The sequence below is a fragment of the Equus przewalskii genome, chromosome 15 (assembly GCF_037783145.1).
Source record: "Equus przewalskii isolate Varuska chromosome 15, EquPr2, whole genome shotgun sequence".
Taxonomy (NCBI): domain Eukaryota; kingdom Metazoa; phylum Chordata; class Mammalia; order Perissodactyla; family Equidae; genus Equus; species Equus przewalskii.
The window spans coordinates 45,656,695-45,681,797 of record NC_091845.1 but is presented as its reverse complement, the minus strand read 5'-3'; the positions used below and the strand labels follow the sequence as shown (position 1 = coordinate 45,681,797).

Sequence of the window (25,103 nt, the reverse complement as noted above, 5' to 3'; positions counted from 1 at the left end):
TAAATGGTGCATTACAGTGTTGTTGGAAGTTCTGTGTGTGTGCAGGAGTCGGGTTTACGACTGACGGGCTCCGCTACAGGAATATTAGGCAAGATTTCACTAGGTGCAGAAAGGGACACCCAAACGTCAGCCCCTAGTGGGCTTTGATTGGGGGTTGGTCAGCTTCCCTGAGAATTTCCAAACTCTGGCCAACAGTATGTAAGCCAGGCTGCCAACAATCTGTAAGCGAAGTAGGGGTAGGGGGCTGAAGCCCTTCATCTCTCAGAGTAACTGGATTTTCATACAATTCTCTGATCTTTCACAAGGCACCTCATCTCCCTCTTATCTGTGTCTAGAACCCCCACATTTATAGCCTTTCCAGCCACACTATCCAGAATACATTTCAAGCCTCCTGCGGCAGTGGAAGAGGAGTCTCCAGGATGTTCAGCGCTGGGGAGGAGGGGTGGGAATCAAATCTCCATTCGGTTTGCCCATCAATCCTCCTATCTTGAGTCTCACGTCCCTCTCACTGCCTTCAGTGGTACCTAGTGCCCCTAATTCCCAACCTTTCCAGAGCTCTGTCATGCAGTAATCATGTCTCATCATGGCCTTTCCCCTTGCAGACAAAACGGGATCTCAGCAATCTCCAATCTGTTAAATTAGCAATTATCTGTCAGCTTTCCAGCTCCACAAATACAAAGACACGTGACAACACCGTCGGCTTTAGCCATCTTCCTCCTTGCCCTTGCGGTTTTGTGACTTTTTAATTCTTATTCATAGTTTAACAGAGAATCAGAAGAGAGCATGTTCAAGCAGAAGATGACTGCTATTATTTCTTCAATTAGAAATCTTCCTCCATCTGTTCCCTTTTTCCTCCTGGAATTCCTGGCACTTTGCTTGTGAGGTCTTCTGGACCTATACTGCATCTTTCCAAATGTTTTCACATGAATTTTCCATGTCTTTGTAATCAGCTCTGTGTGGTTCAATGTGTTCTTTCATGTTGCCTTTCAAAGCACTAATGCCATCCCCAGCAGAGGCCATTCTCTTTCAGTTCTTCCGCTGAATTTCAAAAAAGTGCCTCTCCACAGAGTTTTCATTACTTGTTTGTTAAAATTCCGTCTATCCCATTAGTTCTGCCTCAGTAAGAGCTGCCTGTTCTTCTTGTTCCTCATCCTTCAAGCACTGTGTCTCTCTCAGTGGACTATGACGAATCTCTGCTTACTCATGCCTTCCTCACCCACTCAGCACCTGATCAGGACAGGTTGTGGCAAAGAAGCAGGTGGTGAGAAGGAACTCTCCTCTTCAAATGCAGGACAATGTTATCATGTCCCTGCAGCCTCACAGACTGGGGCAGATCAGTCCCCATGTGAGTCCTGCTCCTGAGCTTCTGGGACTAGGAGTGCTGGCCCCAACAACCACACACAGAAAGCATCTGCATTTTGGGCCCTATGGAAGCCCCAAGGTCTGCTATTCACCCAGGTTTAGAAGATAGGGCATCATCTCTGCCACACAGTGCAGGAAGAATGAAGCGTAGCCTTACCTCTCCTTCAAAGCTAAGCCTCATCTCCCAGGCCCCCCTCTATGCTCATCCTGTGTGTTGTGTTGCTCCAGAGAGAGAGCAGAGTGGAAGCCAGGGTTAGGGTATGCATTCAGGCCAACATCTTCCCACTACTGCTCAAGTTTCTAAATATTCATTCAGAGACACAGAAATCAAAGCAATTTCCTAGGAGAACCAAATGCATCACACCCAGGCTCTGATGTCTGAATCTTTTAGTTCTTTCCAGTTAAGGAGTTTCTGGAGTTGGAGTTATGAGGGGTATTTTAGATACAATGATCAGAGAGGCTCTCAGAAGAACTAACCCTTAGATTGAACAAAAACCTGAATGACCTGAGGAAGCTAGCCATGCAAACATCTTGGGTAAGAGCATTATGGGCACAGAGGATAGCAAAGGGGAACAGCCCTGAGGTGAGTGTAATAGGTTTACTGTGCTCAAAAAGCATGAGAAAAACTATGTGGTTGGAATGGAGTGAGTACAAAGAAGAGTCCTAGGAGACAAGGGCTAAAGGCAGGCAGGGACAAGACGAAGTGGGCAGAGTAGGCCATGGTGAGGAGCAGGGGTATTACTCAGCACCACAGGATGCCGTTGGAAGAGTCTGAGCAGGGGAGAAACAACAGCTGATTCACACTGTGTAAGAGATACTCTAGTTGCTACATGGAGGCCAGACTGTGAATCCAAGAAATGATGTAAAACATCTCTTGAGAAACTATATTAATCTGTCCTGGTGAAAAATGACGACAGACACAAGGAGAGATTAGAGGCAGCAAAGTAGTGGTGAGGCCTTTAAAAATAGACAAGAACAACTTCTGCTTCCAGCCATAATGGACTAACAGGGACAGGATTCACCATCCCGACTAAAACAACTAAAATCAGACAAAATATATGAAAGATCAGTTTCCAAGACATGAGACAGAAAACAATGAAGGGCAGTGACCCTGAGAGATGGAAAACAAAGGAGGCTTGTTAGGAGCTTCCACATAACCTTCAGTTAGAAGTGATTCATCCGCAATGTAATGACATGCTAAAAGGCACGTGTCAAGGAGACTCTGACAGAATCCAACAAAGGCCTTCCAAGCAATGAATATGCTCAGTTAAAATCAGGTGCTCATGAACTGATATTGGTATGTGGCAGTACCTTTCTGTGTGAAAGACATTTTCGAAGATAAGATACACAAAATTGCATTAGAGATCAGCACTAACATGAACATTTACAATTGCTTATGATGAGAACACTAACTTTGACCCCTAATTAAGCAAAATGATCTCCTTCTCCCCAAAAACAAATGTTATTCTTCTCATTAGTAGACCTGTATTACAAAATATATATATATATTCAATTATCAGTAGTATATATTTTATGTCAATAAAAAATCTGTGGAAATTTGTTTTCTCTCTTGTAATATAAGTACCTACTATAATATCCACAGTTTTGCCTCTTGACCCAGAAATCCTAAAATATTTACTCTCTAGCTATTCACAGGAAAAGTTTCCCAATCCCTAATCTAGATCAATCTCAACAATTCCAGGCTCTCCTTCATATTCCACAATTAGTAAAAAGCTAGGTCAAGAAATAGACATTAAACCATATTTTCAAGGCTCCTCCAGGTTTCAATAGAGCACATACCGGACAGTTCAGAAGATGTTAATCAGGAAGCATCAGAGCATGCAGGGAACCTGAGCTGCATCCAGAGCAGCTTCTGGGAGGTGAAATCAGGACCAGTCCATGAACTCCTGATCCTTGCCCTGCTCCTTCTACTTCACTAGGCTGCTCCTCCGGGCTTTCGGCTACTCATTCCAGAATCTTACAATAATGAAAACTACAACCAAACCACTTATCCAAGATGCCTCCCAAAGATGCAAAGCAGACCAACTAACACCACGCCATGGATTGTCCTTGGATGGAGGAAACTCCAGGTACTTCCCACCAGCCTGATTCAGTTCCAGAGGTCTTCCCTGGGTCCTCAGTGTTAGCAAGCTGAGGTTGTAAGTGAAATATTAAACCCTTGCAACAGCCTAGAAAAAAAATTTCATTGCCAGGTAAACAGAGGCCAAGAAATACTACTAATAAAACAGGACAGGCACCAAATTGAAGATACTGATGAAACCGTGAGAGAAAATCATACCTTGCTTGGCAGCTGAGCAGCAGCATCTCATGGTTATGAATCAAAATATACAAAAGAACCAGGAAGGCCTTTGCTCTAATGGAAGTTGAGGGGCTGTCAAGTAAACGGATAACTGTAGAGACAAAATCCTGTGGAAGACATTAAAAATCTCTTTGAGAAAACATGAAGTAAACAGGGTAGTCAACTCTCAGGGCGAGTAGATTATAATAACCAAAGAGGTGGCAGGAAATAAAATGACATCAGTTACCATTTTTGCATTGTTAATTTGTGCTAGACTCACACTAAATTTTTAATATGTATTATCTCATTTAAACCTGAAAATGAACCAAAAAAACGTTAAGAATATTATCCCAATTTTAAAAAGGAAAACGAATCTTGAAAAGTTAAGCAATTTGCTGAAATTCAGAGTTCAATTCAAATGCTGGCCAGGTGAACAACAAAGCCTGCCCCTTGACCACTCGACCACAAAAGTGAGTACCTAGAACAACTAGAAGTTACAACTGTGTGTAATCCAAACCTCTGAGCAAACCTGCATTTACAGAAATCACATCTCTAATCCATACGTCTGAGGTCATACAGACATAAAACAAAAACAATATCCAATATATGACACAAAAATAAAAACCTATATTCCTATATTATTCTTTAATTAAAGGTATAATACAACACAGAGGAATAAGTTGGATCTTTTTGTTTTTTGTGGTAACACTGGTTTACAACATTATATAAATTTCAGGGGTGCATCATTATATTTCGATTTCTGTGTAGATTATATCATGTTCACCACCCAAAAACTAATTACAGTCTAGCACCATGCACATGTGTGTAATCACCCCTTTCACCTTCTTTCCTACCCCCTTCCCCTCTGGTAACCACCAATCCAATCCCTCTCTCTAAGTGTTTGTTATCGTTTTTATCTTCTACTTATGAGTGAGATCATACGGTATTTAATTTCTCCCTCTGACTTATTTCATTTAGCATAATACCCTCAAGGGCCATCCATGCTGTCACAAAGGGCTGGATTTCATCCTTTTTTATGGCTGAGTAGTATTCCAGTATGTATATATACCACATCTTCTTTACCCATTTGTCCCTCGACAGGCACCTACACTGCTTCCAAATCTTGGCTATTGTGAATAATGCTGCAACAAACATAGGAGAGCATATATCTTTACGCATTCATGTTTTCATGTTCTTTGGATAAATATCCAGCAGTGGAATAGCTAGATTGTATGGTATTTCCATTCTTAATTTTTTGAGGAATCTCCATACTGTTTTCCATAGAGGCTGCACCACAGAGGGATAAGTATTGACAAGAATTAGGGTTATTCTCCCTTTTAACAGTCAGACTATACATCGTTTCAGGTGCCTATCAATATGCAAAAGAGGAAACAGACAGACACACACACATAATGTTAATGAACGTAAGTAGGCAGGAATGTGGAATTGTATTGTTAGCAAAGTGGCTGCAGAGAGCAGGAATATAGGTCCCCAAAAGTTCTTAACAGAGGCAAGCACCTAGCAGCAACACTATATATCAAAGGCAGACTTAGGAAGCACAATTTTTTTGCCATGTCACAGTCCTTTATAAGGTGCTCTATTGCCAGGTGAGAAGAATTTACAGTCATGCATATGATACTACTTAAGGATGAGGATATATCTATATATTTACATCCATGCATCAGTCTCATCTAGTTCCTAAAGCAAGTAAACAAACTAATTCATCACCTGGGGTAAAAACAGAATCAACGCCAAGGTGTCCTTGAGTAATAGGTCTGTTTCCACCTTTCCAGCACACAGACAGTAGAAAGACCATTTCTACAGAGTCAACTCCCAATTCTGATTTATACTCTATGGTCCAAGGACCATAATCACAAATTTGCTTCCCACGCCAACACATACAAACACATAACTCCAAACCCATCCAAATTTCCACTGGCCATAGACTAAAAAACTGTTCCAGATTACAGGAGATGAAAGAGATATGATAACTGACTGCAATTCGAGATCTGGAAGTTTTGTTTCCCATAAAGAACATTACTGGGACAATTGCAAAATCTGAATAAGGTCTGTAGGTTCGCTAATAACGGTAAAACAGTGTTAATTTCTTGATTTTTAAATCCAAGGCTTGTTTTTATGGAGTATTCAGTGAAGTAATTAGAGTTAAAGGAGCATCAGGTCTGCACTCTCTTCTGAAGTGGGTAAGAAAACATGCACATGCACACGGACGGGTAAGAGCGAGAGAGAGAGAGAAAGACAGAGAGAAACTATAAAGCAAATATGGGAAAATGTTAACATTTGGTGCATGTGAGTGAAAGGTATATTGCAATCCTTCGTATTGCACATCCCACACTAAATCCAGCACCTACCCTAAACATGATACTCCTACTGCTATCATAGCCTTATTTCAATGCACCATATATCTTTCCTAAATTACTGTAACAGGCTTTATCTAACTTTGCTTTCTTCCAATCTCTTCTACAAGCTGCACCACAGTGACCTCCTATAACAGTAAATATGATTATGTTATTCACCTATAAAATATTCTCAATAGATGCTGCACCCCTAGAGATGAAGGTAAATTTCCTTATCATGGCATACAAGGTTCTTCCTAATCTGGCTTTTTATCTTCTTACAAAAATCACTTATCATACCACCACTCCTCTATATACCCCCAAAGCTCACCATGAGTAAATAAACCAAGAAAGAGGAGAATACTGAATACAGGAAAGAGGCAAAGGGAATCCCAGGATGATTCCACAGTAATAGCCACTATAACTAGGCACAGAGGGCTGCCTATCATAATGGAGTTAGTCAGAAAGCTCCAGGAGAGATCTCTTTAAGGAGAAAAAACCTGACAGAATACCTGGTGCATTCAAATGCAATTTGAAAATAAAAAGCGATGTAATAAAAGTTCACTAAATGTTAATCTAACCAAAATTAATAGACAGACTACATGTGTGTAGTGGGGGCTGCCTTGCATCTTAGTTGAAAATAAATCCCAGACACATCTAAGGTTTAAAAAATAAACACAAAATGATTCAAAGATCTAGAAGATGCCATGGGAGATAGAGATAACATACATACATACATATATACATACATAGATTTTTATACATACTTAAATCTTATATTGGGGAAAATGTTCATAAATAATTTATTAGAAAAGAAGAAGAAAAGCATGAGAAATGTAGATGTAAAAAATGTTAAATTCCATATGGAAATAAAACTCTATAAAGGGAAAAAAAAGAATTACCTAAACTACGGAATATACTTGCAGCATATTTTATGGATAAAGGGCTAATTTTCTTGATATATAAATATCACTAACAACAACAAAAATAGAATGAAGAAAAAAAAAACTAAGAACCCTAGAAACAACCGAAATCTTTTATCTTTTCTACATAAAATCACATTAGCCCAGGATAATTTAAGGTATTTCAAAATGTACAGAATATAGGAGGCAAGTTTCACATAAAGTTATTCTAAGAAGACAACAAAAAATGAGAATTCAATATTTCAGCCAATGAAAATTCTCCAACTCCACCCAACCAAAACAAAAAATGAAGCAGAGGTAAACCGTCACATAACAGCTCAATCAGAAGGAAATATCATGAAACAAGCATTTACAGACATAAAAAAGACCCAAGACAGTTAGTTACACAAGAAAAGAAAGTAAAGACAATATACTGTAGGACCACAGATGCAGAAATCCTCAACAAAATACAAGCAAGTTGAATCCAGCAATATATAAAAAGCATAATACACCACAATCAAGTATTCAAGACTGGTTCAATTCTTGAAAATCAATATGATTCACCATATTAACAGATTAAACAAAAAGAACCACACGATCGTGTCAATTGATAACGAAAAAGCATCAGACAAAATCAACATCCATTCATGATAAAAACTCCCACCCAAGTAGGAATAGAAGGGAACTTCCTCAATCTGAAAAGAGGCATCTAGAAAAAACCTACAGATAACATCATACTTAATGGTGAAAGACTTGATGCTTTATCCATCTTTTTTCTATTATCCATCTTTTCATTTTATTGAAATTTATAACTGAGTTTAGAGCAAATATTAATGAATGCAAATGACAGTCAATTTAGAAGGAGAACCTTTCTAAAAAGTCTAGTATTACTTAGAGTTATCCAAAGTTTTATGAACAAGATCATTCATCCATCATTCTAATTTATAAGGAACTGAAAAAGGATTCATGGCAATGAAAAAAAGGAAATTATATTTAAATAGATTTACCTCTCTTACAAAGAGCACAACGTACAACTTTAGTATAAATTGTAAGAAATCACGAAAATGAAAAAGCGTATAAATTTAATGAAAATACAAGCTTACAAGTGATTTGAATACTTTTTTAAATGTTTACGCATATTAAAATGCTTTTCACTAAATTTTAAACATTTTCTTAAATATTCATAGGTTTAGCATTTATGAATTCAACTCCAAAAGCATCATGCTAAAAGTATAATTGGTGCTTTCTTTCTCTTTCAAGTGCCTAGTAAAGTGGCTAGATAATCATAAAGATTGAAACTCCATGGGTTCATTATACTATGTCATGAACAAAATAATTCCTCTTATAAAACAACAAAAATATAGACCATTTAAGAAAAAACTTAAAAAAGAAATGTACGACTTACACAAAGAAAACTACAGATTTTTATTGAGTGACCACAGAACACTTGGGAAAATGAAGCGGCAGCATAATAGATTGGTAGAGAACTTGGGCTCTCGAGTCAAGAAAACCTGCATACAAATGCCATATTCCTTGATCCCAGTTTTCTCGACTTTAAAATAAAGTGGAGATGATTACACTTACACATTTCACAGGCTTGATATAATGACTGATTGCTTTTGTCCAACTAGATACTAAAAAGTATAAAGTATAAAGCTGCAAGAATTACATTTTTGAATTTGTATGGAAAAGATAAATAAAACAGTAGAAAAAGGGAAACAATCGCAAGTATATTTAAGACTTTAGCAAATAAAAAAGATAAAGGACAGACCATTCATTTAATGATATTCTTACTTTACTACTTATACTTGAAAGATTCCAAATAGGTTGTTAAAAACTTAATGGAGAAAAACAACCTTATGATACTATACATCTGTCAAAATAATCTTAGAAAAAGTATTTGAAATATTTGAAACCTTTGGCAAATAATCAATACCTTTATGTGTAAATAACTTTTACCAATAAACAATTTATGAACACTCTAGTTTAAAAAATTACATGAACAAGCGAACAACCAATAAAAGAACTCTAAAATGCCCACAAGCAAATAAATCATGTACCCTCACAAGTAGGCAAAGAAATGCAAATTTAGGAAGAATAAGAATCCGTTTTATTGCAAAGCAGACTAGCAAAGATAAAAATGGATGACAGCCAGTGGTGGCATGGTCATGCGTAAAAGGATAAATCTTAAATATAGCTCGCATGAAAATAAGTGTTAAACTTTTCCTCCAGCTGGTAGGAAAGTGAGTTGTTATTTCTCAAAAGCCTTAAAAATGTTATTTTCTTCTGACATGGCTGTTATAGCTTAAGAAATTTATCCTAACAAAGTAATGAACCAATGAGCTTCAAGTACAAGAATGCTCATGGCACTATTGTTTATAGGACAAAAACAAAAACAGGAAACAATCTTAAAATCCCAAAGTAGGGGATTTGTTAAATAAATCATAATTGTAGCAAAGACTGCATCTACCCCCATCCAGTATCATCTTCTTCTATCATTCTAAACACTAATGATGCATATGGGGAGGGGAGGTGAAGAAGGGAAGGGAAGTGGTAGAAGTGACACTACACGACCTCCAAAGCCAGGTTTGAAAAGGCTGTGCAGCTTCTGCCTGGTTCTCTTGGGATACTCTCTTGCAACCCAGCCACTATGCTGTGAGGAAGCCCAAGCAGCCTTTCAAGGCCCACATGGAAAGCAACTGAGGCTCTCAGCCCACAGCTCCAGTTGGGTTCCCAGGGAACATCTAGCACCAACTTGCCAGTCCCATGAATGAGCCATCTGGAAAGTTTATTCTCCAGCCCCACTCGATCTGCTCCAGCACACACAGCCTTGCCCCAATTACAGATCTGTGAGCAAAATAAATCATCGTTCTTGTTTAAGCCACTACATTTTGAAGTAGTTTGTTACAGAGCAAGAGATAAGTAAAACATAGCTTGAGTATATAACGAAAGAGGAAAATATTTCAGGCATAAAAAATGTTTCGTACAGCAACAGTCATAATTTTAAAACACAGAAATGCCCACAAATAATTGATGATGAGGTCTATTATATTTCTTCTTGATGGAATGTTATGCAGTCATTACTAAGAAACTTGCAAGACTAAAATAATGTGTTTACGATTTTGAGTGAAACAAACTATAACAAATACCAAAAATAAAAATTGTGCAACAGATTTGTTTGTAACACAGGACCTCCGAGTCCCTTAAGAAGATGCAGTACGTTACACACTACAATTTTGGGTCTAAGCCTAAGAGCAACTTGCACCCTAAATAAATTCTCATTTAGTCATTTCAGAAAAACTGAATGAACAGTACTGACTTGACTCCCTACAACTAATTGCCCAGGGCTCCATATTTAATCTTGAGCAACATGCACCACACCTCTAGAACAGTATTAATCTTACAACACTCGAAGAGGGAAGATTACAGGCTGCAGGCAAAGACTTAGTGCCAAGGGTGAATAATCAAAATTACCTTTAGAGACCAAAAAATGACCTCAGGTCACTTCAGTTTGCAATCCACTATGCATTCAGCTTTGATTTAAATTCATCTTGCCATGCAGCTCAACATTCCTAAATTTTACATGTAGAGAAAAAAAGCACAAGCTGTTGGGGCTGGCCCCATGGTCAAGTGGTTAAGTCCGTGCGGTCCACTGCAGGCGGCCCAGTGTTTCGTTGGTTCAAATCCTGGGCACAGACATGGCACTCCTCATCAAACCACGCTGAGGCAGCGTCCCACATGCCACAACTAGAAGGACCCCCAATGAAGAATATACAACTATGTACCGGGGGACTTTGGGGAGAAAAAGGAAAAAAATAAAATCTTAAAAAAAAAAAAAAAAAGCATAAGCTGTTTAGGTCTATAACCCAAACCACAGCACAACAAGTTTATGTCCAACATTCAAATGGAACTTGGTGTTGATTTCAGAATGGACATATCTATGTTACAAAAAGATGATATGATAAAATATTCAAAATGTTAGGAATTTGTCCTAACATATGAAGCCTCCATCATAAACAAAACTATATCTTTATCAAAAGCAAGCAAAAGGATAAAACCTCACTCTAGTACATATCATAAAGACAAAATTATTAGATGAATAAAAAATAATGATGATGAAGAGAACTTAAAATTATCTCTTGCAAATCTCAAGAGATAAAACTGATCTATTTCAATCAGCTGTCACAGGTAAAAATCAATGAGTACGGCCTGCCCATCAACTGATAATAGCCTCAAGGAAAAACAATGAGAAATCGTGTGGATAACTACAATGACACAATTTTCGTGTTTAATATTGATGGAAATGAAAAATGTACTGATTAAATTTAAAATTGTTTTTGGATTACACTTTCCTTAGAGATGTTCAGCCAAGTATATAAGTAAAATGTCTCTTACAGCACACATTTATGAATGCAGACAGACTAGAAACACGACAATACAAACTCATGATCTGATAATATGCATAATTACCATATTTTAAATGCTTGATTAGCAAGCATTAAGTCAGTATGTCTAGTGACCCTGTGAGAAAAAAAACCTGAGTAGATTTAGCATTCAAATTTTTCAAAATTATACATGCATGAAATTTCATAGTGATCCTCCATAGTACTTCCAAATAGCACAGAGATCTGCAGCTTCTGGTTTATTATTAATCTCTGTTGTGCTACTTGGTCAAAACACTAAATCTGAAGCAACGGCTTCAGTCAAGCTAGACTGCTAAAGTAAAAATGGACAGTGGGTATTGTCAAAATTAATAAGTAAAGCAAAAAATTTAAAAGGCAGTATCTCTAGTCAGTTACACTCAGAAGGCAGTTGTCTTACCAGTGAGCATGAACAAACTCACCTGTGAAATTCAGTATGGCTTTAAAAATTAATGTTTAAACCTTTAAGTGACCCCCAAAGCATATGAAATCCACAGTATGCATTACTGATTATCCAGCTACGAAGTACATTCAAGGTTGCATACCTTAGGAAAAACATAACAGCGGCAGATGTTTGATTCTAGGTAACCTGAGTTGATGTGAGTTTTCTAAGCCCAATTAATTGAAATACAGCAGAGTAGGGCTCTACGAGTTTTATACGCTTTCGATTTTGTAACATCAAGAATCTGGCCCTGAGTTTTTAATGTAAGCTTTTTTTAAATCACACCAGTGATTTCTTTACAAAGCAAGACTAGCTTATTGCAATTTTTATATATTATTCTCCCCTCTCCCTGTGTGCATTTAAATACATATATGTGTGTAGATAGCTAGCTAGCTAGCTAGAGGGATGTTACTGCAGGTTTAGAATGATATACTATCACCCTTATGCTCATTAATTGGCCTTAGCTTATTCAAACATTTCCTGTTTGTCTGAATCTTATTCTCTGACAGATTTCACTAAATAAAAGAACCAAAGTCTTTATAAACGTCAACCCAAAACACAGATCACAGCCCAAAAGACCAAGAAAAAGAAACAAGAAGCCTACACAAAAACCATGGCCAATCGGGCAATTTCATGAGTATACCACAAGATCCACTGTTAAATTCCTCAAATATTCCACGAAAATAACACACCTCTTCCCTCAGAGCACTCTTCCCACCACAGAATAAGTTTCTTAATGTTACAGAGTGCAAGATTGTCATTGAAAGTTGTGTAATTCACATGTGTAATTTATTGACTGATACTTCCTGAATCACAAGGTGGGACGGAGGCTTGGGAGACTTTTAGAAGGGGAATATTAAGTTGTTTTTGAAAGTTGATCTTTTAAAAAAAATCAAAATTAACTTCAAATTTTCCCCTAAACTAAACAGTATGCCTCAAATCATCCATGAAGACCTGTAGACTGAAAGAAGGTGACTAATTAAGTGATTTTTATAAAGACAGAAAAAAAGGGATAATGACACACTTTCTTATATCTTAAACAAGGGATACTCCAGCTAATAATATAGTCTGCATAGCCCACATCATGGCTCCCTTACAGGCCTACAATCACACTCTATCTTTGTCCATCATAAAATTCCAGACTACTAATCTGCTAGAATATTTCCATTAAAATATATGTGGTATGGGGCCAGCCCCGTGGCCAAGTGGTTAAGTTCACATGCTCCGCTTTGGTGGCCCAGGGTTTCACCAGTTTGGATCCTGGGCACAGACATGGAACCGCCCATCAGGCCATGCTGAGGCAGCATCCCACATACTACAACTAGAAGGACCCACAACTAGACTATGCAACTATGTACTCGGGGTACTTGGGGAGAAAAAGCGGGGGGGGGGGGGGGAAGAAGATTGGCAACAGTTGGTAGCTCAGGTGTCAATCTTTAAAAAAAAAAATGTGTGTGTGCGTGCGCACGTGTGTGTGTATATATATATATATATATATATATATATGGTAATGTTCAAAGTTAGTGGGTTTAATAATCCATACTATCCTCAATGAGGGATAGAGTTCCTAAAATTCGGTATATTCTGGGTCTTTTTGTAAGCTTTAAGAAGAAATAAGAAAAAAATACATGTTAGTGTTTCTACCTTCAAATGCATTTCTAAAGAATAAAAGGAAGCTTAGGATACAAATGATGTCAAAACTCAATAAATGTAAACTAAAAATTAATGCATTTTCATCTTTAATAATATTGTTAATAAACACCAGAATTTCTGAAATGTGAACTATTCCACTTCAAAGAAATTCCACAAATGAATACCTATGAGATGTTACACTGCTTTTCATTTCAAACCACACTGCATAGGGGTAAAAACTATCCAGTTTTCTGGTAGGTAGACTATAATACCTAATGTCATCACCACAACCACCAAACACACACACACAAATCTCAAAGAAAAAACTGTTGAAACTTCCACAAAGATCACAAATTTCAAAAGTGAGGTAAGGAAAAAGTGTAAATTATAATTTGAGTGGTATAATATGAATCCTTTTACTTAAATTATGAAAAATTTCAAGGATACAGAAAAGTAGAGTGACTTTAAAAAGTCCATTTAACTTTATCATCTCTTAATTTTTATTTATTTATTTATTTATTCTGGTGAGGAAGATCGGCCCTGAGCTAACATCTGTTGCCAATCTTCCTCTTCTCTTGATTGAGGAAGATTAGCCCTGAGCTAACATCTGTGTCAGTCTTCCTCTACTTTTTTGTATGCAGGACACCACCACAGCATGACTTGATGAGTGGTGTGTAGGTCCATGCCTGGGAATCAAATCCACAAAGCTAAGGCCTGCTAAAGTGGAGTAGGCGAACTTAACCACTATGCCACCAGGCTGGCCCCTAGTTCATTTATTTTTAACTGCTGTATAATGTTCCACCATACAGATATATTGCAATCTAATAATCCAATCTCTTATTGGTTGACTTACATGTTTCTATGTACACATGTACAAGGACATATTCCTAACAGAAATATTTATTGCTATGCTATGTGCATCTTCAACTTTACTGGAGATTATGAAATTGCACTCCAAATTGATTATACCACTTTACCTAGGAGAGTTTCCACTGGTCCATATCTTTGTCAACAATCCTTACTGTCAGACTTACATTTCTGCCAATCTGAAGTGTATGAAATAGTACTCATTTTAACTTTGATTTTATTTATTAACATTCAGTTAGAGCATCTTTTTCTGAGACTACTGACCATTCCAGTTTCTTCTTCCAGGAAGTAACTCTTCACATCCTTTGTCCATTTTGCCTTGTCATTTCCTTTTTATTTGTGGGCTATTTTTCATATGCTGGATACTAATCCTGAAGAAAACTTTCCTAACAACAAGGTCACAAAGATAGCCAGTTAAATTTTCTCGTAAATTTTTTTCAAGTTTTCCGTTTCACATTTTAGTCTTACAATGTAAGAAAAGAGATCTAACACCCAAACATCTGTCAATAGCAGACTGATTGAATGAAACATGGTATATCCATAACTATGAAGTACTGTAAAAAAAAAAAAAAAAAAAAAGGATGGAGACCATATCTATAAATGTCTGTGAAGTGATCTCAGATATAGTATTAAGTAAAAAAAGCAGAGTGCAAAATGCTGAAGGCTACTGTTTAATCTAAGAGAAGGAGAGAATATTATAGCATCCACTAGAGGTCTTTTTAGAGTCAACTAAATATACTGATTCAAAAGACTACCACAGATCACATTGTCTACCAGTTTGCTCAGGAACTGGAGCTCGCTGGCAAGGCAGCATCAGATGTTCCTGTCCAGCAGGAAGTCCTCAAAGTCCAGGCAGCATACAGCTCAGGGGCAGTGAGAAGAGAGCCACACTGGGTGGTATGGGTGCCACCTTGGCTTAGAAGCTTCATACCCCACAGGAACCAGTATCACTTAGAACAATTCCAGAGGCATAGCTTTCAGAGTTTTCAGAGACAAGAGTCACTGCACTTGGGAAGCCCAGAGTGGTTTCTACCAGGTATTTAATTAATATCCTCCCAGCCCAGATGTCATTTACCAATCAGGGATCATTTTTACCACAATCAGTGCTGCTTGCTAACATAGATAACAGGTTGCTCTTATCAGGATTCCAGACACACTGAGATGGAAAATCAACTGAAAGTCAAATTCACAGAAGAACAAAGGGTTTTCTTAACCCTTCACCCATAGATAAATATAGATAGGTAGAAAAACAGAGAGAGGCTGGAGTGTGGGGGCAGGTAGATAGGATGAGATAAAAAGATATACATAATATAAGACAAGTAACACATAAATGTTTATAGAGATCAATACATAAATATGGATTTATATATAAAGAGAGAGATAAATAGAGATAGAACGATATAGGGAGAGAGACATAGTTGCTTACATTCGATTACTTTTTAAAAATAGAAGATAAGGGGCTGGCCCCATGGCCGAGTGGTTGGGTTCGCGCGCTCCACTGAAGGTGGCCCAGTGTTTCGTTGGTTCTAATCCTGGGCACGGACATGGCACTGCTCATCAAACCACGCTGAGGCAGCGTCCCACATGCCACAACTAGAAGGACCCACAACGAAGAATATACAACTATGTGCCGGGGGGCTTTGGGAGAAAAAGAAAAAAAATAAAATCTCAAAAAAAAAAAATAGAAGATAAAACAAGAACTCTAATAAAAATGTTTACACTCAATGGGTAAAGAAGGGAACAGAGTGGAGGGGGTAGAGATGGGAAGCCAACTTTTCTGAATCTGATTCTTTGTAAATTGACTTTGGAACCATGTTAAACATTTTACATGATTATAAAACAAATTAAATCAAAATTTCAAAAAGCTATACCCCAAAATCAAAAAGAAAATGACACCTAAATGTAAATCATCTTGGTAGTTTAACAAGACAAAAAAGGATTATTTGAAAAAAATTTACAACATATTAATCTGACTGCACTTCTAGCTGAAAATACCCTAAGTACTAAAACTGCAAAAAAATCACAAGTTGTATTCAGGAATCATAATGTTATTAATACTGGTGTTATTCTGAAACTATTAAATAAAATACTATAAAACAAACAAGAAATTATGTTAATGTCATAAGAAACCAAGATTTTCAATTTAAGAGAAAAAGAATACTAATATAAGTTAAGTAAAATAATGAAATTGGAAATACCACTATAAACAGTTCACTTTTTAAGAAGATATTTCTTATTTCTATCTATTGAAAAGGTCAAGAAATAAGAATCAACCCAGTAGCAAGGAGTACTCCTATCAGATTGTGGTCTCTACGTAATACTTCCCACTAAGGAAGCAGGGCTCTTTGGAAAAATAAATGATTCCAGATCCAGAGCAGAAAATGTACAAAATAAGCCTGGAACATATGGTTATATCAGAGAACAAGAAAGCAAAGACTATTGGAGTCATTACAAAATGACCCAGGAGGCAACTTATAGAGCCTTCCACTGACTAAAGAAGGGACAATCCAAGTAGTAAAAAGTATAATATCTACAATGGAAACACATTAAAATATTAAAATCTGTGAGTTCACAAGGAAACTAGAACCATCAATCCTAAAAGTACAAATCTTTGGAGACCGCTAGGGAACCAGTTAATTATTCTGAAAACCAGTAAATAAGTGAATCAAGCATTTATCCTGACTTTGCAATGTAAACTGTAGCTCAGGCTAACCAAACAGTCGATAAAGTAAGAGTTCTTTTCTGTAGAGTAATTTCAATTAATAAATAAAGATAGAATGATAAAATTAGAATATCAATATATTTTATTCCATAATAAAATAATATACCTGACCAATTATCACTGATGGCTGATAAAACCATTAAGTAGAAAGCTGATGGGGAAATTTACAATCAGTGGATTTGACTGAAACTGTCTGAAGCAACTGCTCACTCTTTTTATCAGAAAAGGGAGAGACAAGTAATTATTATGCGTCTTCTATAATGAAAAACACACACCACCAATGGAGTAGCTTTGAAAAAAAATCAAATTTGAATCTGATCAAACTTGCAAACCTACCAGTTTACAAGAAATACAGGAGCAACATGTGAAAGGACACCATACGTCTATGTTGTTTGCTAGATTCAATTAACAAAATCCAAATGTAGAAAAGTCTATTTTCCTGAACAAATTCATTTCAAGGACTGAAAAAAAGATATAACAGAATCTATACATTTAAAGAGAATTAAGAGATAAATCAACCTGAAATAGAAAGGAGATACATAGACCTTGATTTGGTCCTAATTCAGACAAACAATCCAGAAAATAATCATTTATGAGACAGTCAAGGAAATGTGAATCTTGACTCGATATTAAGAATTTATTATTTGGTATTTAATGATATTGTGAATATATTTATTTTAAAGGAGTACTGATGTTCTAGAAACACATATGAAATAATTACAAAGGATAGGACGTCTGGGTTTTGCTTCAAAATAATTCAGAGGGAAGAGGAGTGCGTATAAAAGAAACACAGTGAAGAGGGAGTATAGACAAAACGAGATTGGCCATGCACTGAAAATTGATGACAACGGGCATATGGAGAGCCTTATATTATTCTCTCAATGTTTTTCAGGTCTGAAACTTCTTATTGAACATACACCCACACACACTTGTGTCCTTTGTTAACCCAGGCTGCCACCCCACTACTCTCACCGTAGGCCTTGTCATTTTCATATCATCTTCATTATTAGTTTCTGGATATTTCTATCAAGTTCAGTTTTTTCTTTGCAAGGACTATGCAGCATTTCTAAGTTTTTTATAGTGAGAGGGTTTGTAAGATATCTACTCAGCCATATTAGTAGAAAAAGGTATCCATTTAGATTTTGTTCTTGTTCTGTTCAGATTTTCTAAATTGCATGAATAGTCACCTTCCACCAGACAGCCTGATATCAGAAGACATAGAAGACTTTGTAACTAGCATGATTTCTGGGCCAAAATGACAGAGGCACAACTTCCAACAACTCAGAAGCAACTTACTATGGTTCACTAATTTAAAAAAACAGAGATTATGGAAAACAGAAAAACATAATTTACCACGTGACCTCTAAGTAATCTGGCTGAAATTTTTAAAGATAGAAAAGTAAATCAAAAGAAATGATGGAATTTTAACCATGCATTTAATACTGCTCTAAACCAAAATATTTTGGCATATGTGAAAGATATATAATCAGGGTGCAATGGTATCACGGTTTTTACTGGCACTGTATCTATTTACAAACATATACTTAACCACAGTGTTATATATAAACTATGAAGCAAAAAGGACTTATTAAAAATGAGACTAACCTAGCAATTATATTTAAAAGTTTATCCTAAAAGAATAATTAAGGATGTCCATGTAAAAGGATTTAGCCATAAGAATGTTCTCCTGGCAAAACCATGGAAATTCTTAAATGTGTAACAGTGAACTGCTGGTATAAATTATGATACCATCTTATGATGGAATGTTATTACCCTTTAAAAATCATACTGAAGAGTTTTATTGACTTAGACACACATTCCTAACACATCATTGAATAGGAAAAATATGGATCACCAGACAATATACAGTTGATCCAATTTCTGTAAAAAAAAATTCTAATAGCATGCATGTAGCAGCACAGAGTATATGTGAATTATGTGTATGTGTGTATGTGTACATATACATATATGCACAATAAACATGAATTTGAAAAGTATATATCAAAATTTTTACAGAGATTACCTCAGGGAGGTAAGAACTCCGCTTGAGTTGTTTGCATTCTATATCCCACATATTCTGAATTTTCAATATTAATCATGTAAACCCTAAAATTCATGTGGTAAAAATCAAACTAGATTAGCACTAGCTACTTTAAGTTTCTAGACATTATAATTAAGGAAAATTGCAGTGAATTCATCCAACATCTTTTTCCCCCACTAAACAGCAGGAAACAACATTTATGAACTCCCAAACTCCTCCAGCCCTAGACCCTGAAGGATATTTGTAGGACACATTAACAGCTTGGAAGAACCAGAAAAATAAAACTACAAAGTAAATCAGGAATTAAAAAAAAAGAAAAATAGCTTATAGGGCAAAGATGAGTAAATAAATTCACACCTAACCTACAAAGCTTTCTTACACCTGGTCACGCCTTCTAGAAGCCTCTTGTTCATAGCCACTCAAGCATGTGAATTGTGAAAAGGTCACCTATTCCCTACATCTAGCAGTGATGCAAGAATTACATATAAAATATTATCTACCCCATGGTTCAAAAAGGTATGCTGTTAAGGGCGGGGATGCGAAAAGGGTTTGTCTCTTTTTGTTTTGTCCAATTTCTCCAATTACTGCAATATGCAGAACACAATTTATAACTCAAGAGAGTCCCCTGTCACTATGGCTGCGATCACTCATTTTTCACATCACAGTGTATAGATATAACACTTGTTTTGGATAAAGGAATCTTCTGGCATTTTGCATATCTACAGGCAAGCAGATCCTTTCAAAGATGATGACCAAAATAAATCATGCAGCATTGATGCACATGGCTGCTTGGTAACGGTCACCTAGGGACACTGATACCCACACAGAGCTAATGCAGGTGATAGTGTGAACTGAACAAATTCCTTCAATACATCCATATCCATTCAAGAATATGAGCGTGATTCAGAAGGGACCACTACTACCATCTAGTTAATCGAGTTTAAGAAAACTTAGCTACAGTTACTATTTCAAATGGAGAATCAGAGAGATTAATTACTACCTGCAAATAACTATGAAAACATGAAGTATGCTGCTAATTAAATAATCTTAAACTCTAAGTTTTATTATTATAGAAATATAGCATGTGTCTTCAATGAGTGCTGGCTAAATTACAAGTAAATGGCACTCTCATCATCTACTTTTCTAGACAACAGTCTGGCATTATTTATGCAGAGTCCTCTAAACGTGGATAACACCTGTGGTAATCTATTAGGGGTGGACACAGAGATGTATGTAACGGGAATTTCACTGCATCAGAGTAAGTAGAAACCAAAAAAGGAGAGGCAAATAGTTCAATAGCAGGGGAGAGTTAAACTGCTGCAGGGTCACAAAAGGAAAAATTATATAATAATTTATTAAATGGTCTTGGAAAATATTTAATGACCTAGTACCATATTCAGGAAAACAGCCAAGAGGCATCAACACATTTTGATCTTAATTTTATGAATGTGTGCACAAAATACACAGACACACAGACAAAAGACTAAAAAAAGAGAAATCTAACATATTAACAGTACTTATCTCTGGCTAGTGAGATTACAGCTCATTTTGTTTTCTTCTTTAGCTTCTTCTTAGTTTTCTGCAGTAAATAGCAATTTCTTTTATTTAAAAAGAATGGCATAGACCTCTTTTGGGGGACTGAATTTCAATTAAAAAGACCATGATATACAGGCATCGGTTGTCCCAAAGAGAAGAACATATGCAGTTCTTTCTCTCTGCCCAACAGGAGGCAGTAAACCTTGTATTTGCTCCTGGGTTCCTTCCACTTCCACTCATTCTAACCTATCAACAACCAAAGAGTTGAACAAAACTTCAACTTAGCAATAATAAAGTTGGTAACTCTGTCCCTGAAACACATATGTAGATACAAATACATGCATTTTTCTTTAAGTAAAACAATATCCACGTCCTCTGCCAGTACAGCATCAGAAGGGGTCTACTAAAACAGAAGATTTTAAATAAAATCCAGAATCTTAAAACATAACACACAAAATGCTTAATGGGTATAGAGTTTTAGTGTTGTAAGATGAAAAAGTTCTGGAGATCTGTTTCACACTGGCCCTAAGGAAGGCCAATATCACAACTCTACACCATCCAAGTCTTCTTCCTACTTCTCAGCCTCTTCCCATGTCCCTCCCACCCTGTTTGCTCTGCTCCAGCTCCACTGGCCTTCCTTCTCTTCCCAGATCTCCCTATGATCTCTCTCACCTCAGGGAAGCTCAACTACAAAGTTCTTCCCCCAGAGCTTCACATAGTGAGCTCCTCCTTGTCATTCAGGGCTCAGCTGGAATGTCACCCACTTAGAGAGGCCTTCCTGGACTTCTCCCTGGCTACTGATGTCTGGTTGCACTCACTGCACACTGCCTGATGCAGACACTCTACACATTACCCTGTTTAATGGTCTTCAGCGCACTAACATTATCCAAAATTATTCTGTTTCCTTTTTTATTGTCTGACATGAGTATTAGCTCTAGCACTTACACCCTCTATGAACTTGACAAAATTACTCAACACACTATGTCTCATCTGTGAATAATACAGGGTTGCAAGGCACTAAGTGTCTGGCCCATAGTAAATGTTCAATAAACAGTAAATCTTTTAAATTAATAAAAAATAGAACCTTACATTTTAAATGAGAATTCATGATATATTACTGAGCTGCCATAGAGACACTGTAAAAATTATAGGACAAGAGAGAATAGATTCACTTTTCCTTACTCCTCCTACTAAGTACAACTTAGAACCCTGGACACTATACATAAAATAAACATAAGAAGACTCTGAAAGATGGACAGAAGAAAGCAGAATGGTTAGGAACCTCGGCATCTGAGGATCAACATGTCAATGAGTTGGCTGAGTTTTCTTTTTGCCTCAGATATCCCAGATTGGGTTCTGGATAATCCAGGAGCCTAGAAACAGCAACGGGCACACATACACAAATACGTAAGAAAAATCAGCTCGCTCAAGCCAAAGGACCAAGAAAGGGGCAGCCCAGAAAGACTGAAAACTTTCAGACAACAGCTACACTACTCCAGACAAACACCATGGAAAAACCATGGCCCCATCCCCAACAGCAAAGGGCAAGTGGAAAGCCTAGACTCCTACCCTCATGTGACTGTCACAAGGCATCCCAAAACCACCCCCTGCTGGGGTGATATCAGAAAAGACCAAGTGGAGAGCTGGGACTTTCATCGCAACCTGGCAATAACAAGGCATCCTCGCCCTCAGCGTGGTATCGGTAGAGACCATATGAGAAGCCCGGCCCTCCATCCATAAATAGCACTAACAAGGTGCTCCTCCCTCTCCCTGTCGGGACGCATCAGAGAAGGCAGGTGGGAAGCCTGCACCTTTACCACTTTCCACCAGGAAGGAGGCACCCACCCCCACCCCACCAGTGTCAGTGAGGCAGTAAGAGGAGCCCTCCCCTCTACCAGCCAATGGGGCATCAGACAAGGCCTAGTAGAAAGCCTGGACCCCTACTCCCACCTAGCAGTAAGGAGAGGCTCTTCCACACCCCAGGGATGACAAGAGAAGTCCACCTGGGAACCTGGACTTCCACCCAAAGCTGGCAGAAACAAGGCAGCTCTCCTTCCTCTGCCAGTTCAGCATCAGAAGAGGTCTACTAAAACAGAAGATTTTAAACAAAATCCAGAGTCTTAAAGAGATCTGTTTCACAACAATGTGAATATACTCAGTAGTACTAATCATATATTTTCTGTTTTTTGTCACAATAAAAAAATTTTTAAGTACCTATACTAATCAAAAGATTACTTATCATTCAACACATCTAATTGTTCAATCACTCATTTCTTTTTTTTTTTTTGACGAAGATTAGCCCTGAGCTAACATCTGCTGCCAATCCTCCTCTTTTTGCTGAGGAAGACTGGCCCTGAGCTAACATCAAGTGGAACTTTTTCTAACACAATGTAACAACATTTAATGACATGGAAATTTTAATAGCAAAAATTAGATATACAGACAGTTAGAAAAAATATTTTCTCTGGGGCTCAAACTTCTTAACAGAATCTAAATCAGACTAACTAGAGTAAGGAAAGAAGTGGTTTACTCTCCATTTTGACTTTCACAGATCAAGTTTACCATGTACACATGACAACTATTAATAATAATTATTGAAATTTTAACTTTTACTATAAAAAACAAAATTTAACATGTTACACTTAAGACAGAAGAACCATGGCAAAGACTGTGTTCAAGTGGTTCCATTCTACACTTCCTAGCAGTGGTACCTTCACCCTGTTCTACAAAACTCCAATTTGACACGTTTCTCCCTCCAACAAAAGGATAACTGGTCCAATAAGTTTAAAGAACGTTGCACACGACATTCCCCTCAAGAAGATTCATAATACACAGGAGCATATGAAAAACTGGGAAAGGTTGTACAAGTGAAAATATCTCTTTAACCTTGACTCATTACTTCCAAATGTATATATAACCGTGGCCCACATTTTTCACCTCACTGAACACTAATAAAGGAATACCAAAGGATTAGAAGGGCACTAAACTGAACACAGGAGAAAGGGAGCTCTGAAGGTGATTTGTATCGGGAGAGTATTAGATGAGAAAAGGAATAAAACTGAGAGTAAGCAGACAATATAAAGGGATGCCTCCCCAAGGAAAGCAAAGGATATGGGAAAAGAGATGGGGGCTGAGGAGGAGGACACATAAGAAGTACTAGCATATAGAAAGGACTCATAAATTTTCTAACTTTTCATTACTAAAATGGGATAAGCAGGCAGAGCCATTTACTGGATTCCTATTTTAATCACTAAAAGATTCTTACATCTTCAAATGAATAGCCTGTGGTATAGAGGTTTGGCAAAGTTCAAACAGGCCTCTTGAGATGAAAAATAAATTCTACAGAGATGATATTGCTTGTTGAACCACTAAAATTGCAGGAGAAAACAATTTTTCGAGTAATAGTTGAAAGCTAAGTCAAACCTTTTCTTGGATTAGTCTCTGCAGATGAATCCCACAGGACAACATAGCAGTGAATAAGGTCAACATGTACTGCTGAACTTTGCAGATGGCAGAGGCCAGGGAGTTTATTACTGAGTTCAGACCCACTTTCTCAATAACATTCTGGAAGGCAGTCGGAGAATGGCGAGTGATTCTACACAAAGCCTGCAGAGACAGGAGAACAGATCTGTCAGACAGCTCGAAGTACATTAACTATGCCCCAGAAAGACAACACACGCTCCTGTGTAAAGAAGGTGCTTACCTTGCTCCTTCATTACTTATTCTGGCATACGAAAGTTGGAAAACTTCAACACATTTAAAAACAAAACAATAAATCCAACTGCCAATAAAAACTAAAGCTATTTTAAAAACTTAGAGAATCTTACAATAATAATCATATAAATTATGACGGGAAACTAAATGATAAAGTTATAAGTCTGTATAGAAAAACTTCCCTTTAAGTAACAAGAAACATTATTAAGTGTCTTCCTTGTGCAGACACCAAGATAAGGGCTAAAAAACAAGATAGTCATGAAAGTAAATATCTAACATTTGTTTTTAGTATGTGAAGAACACTATCTGAGAATTTCTGAAGACTATCTCATTTAATTCTCCCATATAAGAATGGTATTATTATTAATCCCATTTTATAGATGATAAACTAAGGCAGAAAATATTTAAGTAACTTGCCCAAAAGACATATAGCTAGTGAGCGGCAAAGCTAGAATTCAAACTGAGGTAATCACAACGCTGAGTTTTTCCTAAATTGCTCATAGACTATTAGAGATGAAACCTGTACTTAATAAACTAATAGAATTTAGTAACTGCTGTAATAGAAGAGGGCACAATTAATTATGCTTGGAAAGGCAAGAAAAATGCCTGAAAAATGGGCATATGCAAACCAATAAATATATACTGTTTCCTAAAACCAAAAAGTGTCCCTTTCCTCGTGGAACTGATTATCAAATAGGATGCTTATTCCAAGTCTTGTCTTAATAATCACCGACAAATGAAAACAGGATCTCAAAGAGATAGCTGCACTCCCACGTTCACTGCAACATTATTCACAGCCAAGCCATGGAAA

At 37.0% G+C, this 25,103-nt stretch overlaps 1 protein-coding gene across 6 annotated transcripts in view; it reads right to left on the bottom strand.

Moving 5' to 3' along the window:
* Nucleotides 1–25,103, bottom strand: part of ULK4 (unc-51 like kinase 4) — a 507,669-nt gene that overhangs the window by 374,750 nt on the left and 107,816 nt on the right. For all 6 annotated transcript variants that reach the window (XR_011527046.1, XR_011527047.1, XM_070575799.1 and 3 more), the window contains exons 21-22: nt 24,002–24,184; nt 3,662–3,789 (exon numbers count right to left, since the gene is read on the bottom strand). Coding sequence is in view for 4 of the 6 variants with exons in the window: in XM_070575799.1 (XP_070431900.1) it covers nt 3,662–3,789; nt 24,002–24,184 (311 nt within the window). In the remaining 2 variants the exon portion in view is untranslated. The remainder of the gene's footprint in view (nt 1–3,661; nt 3,790–24,001; nt 24,185–25,103) is intronic.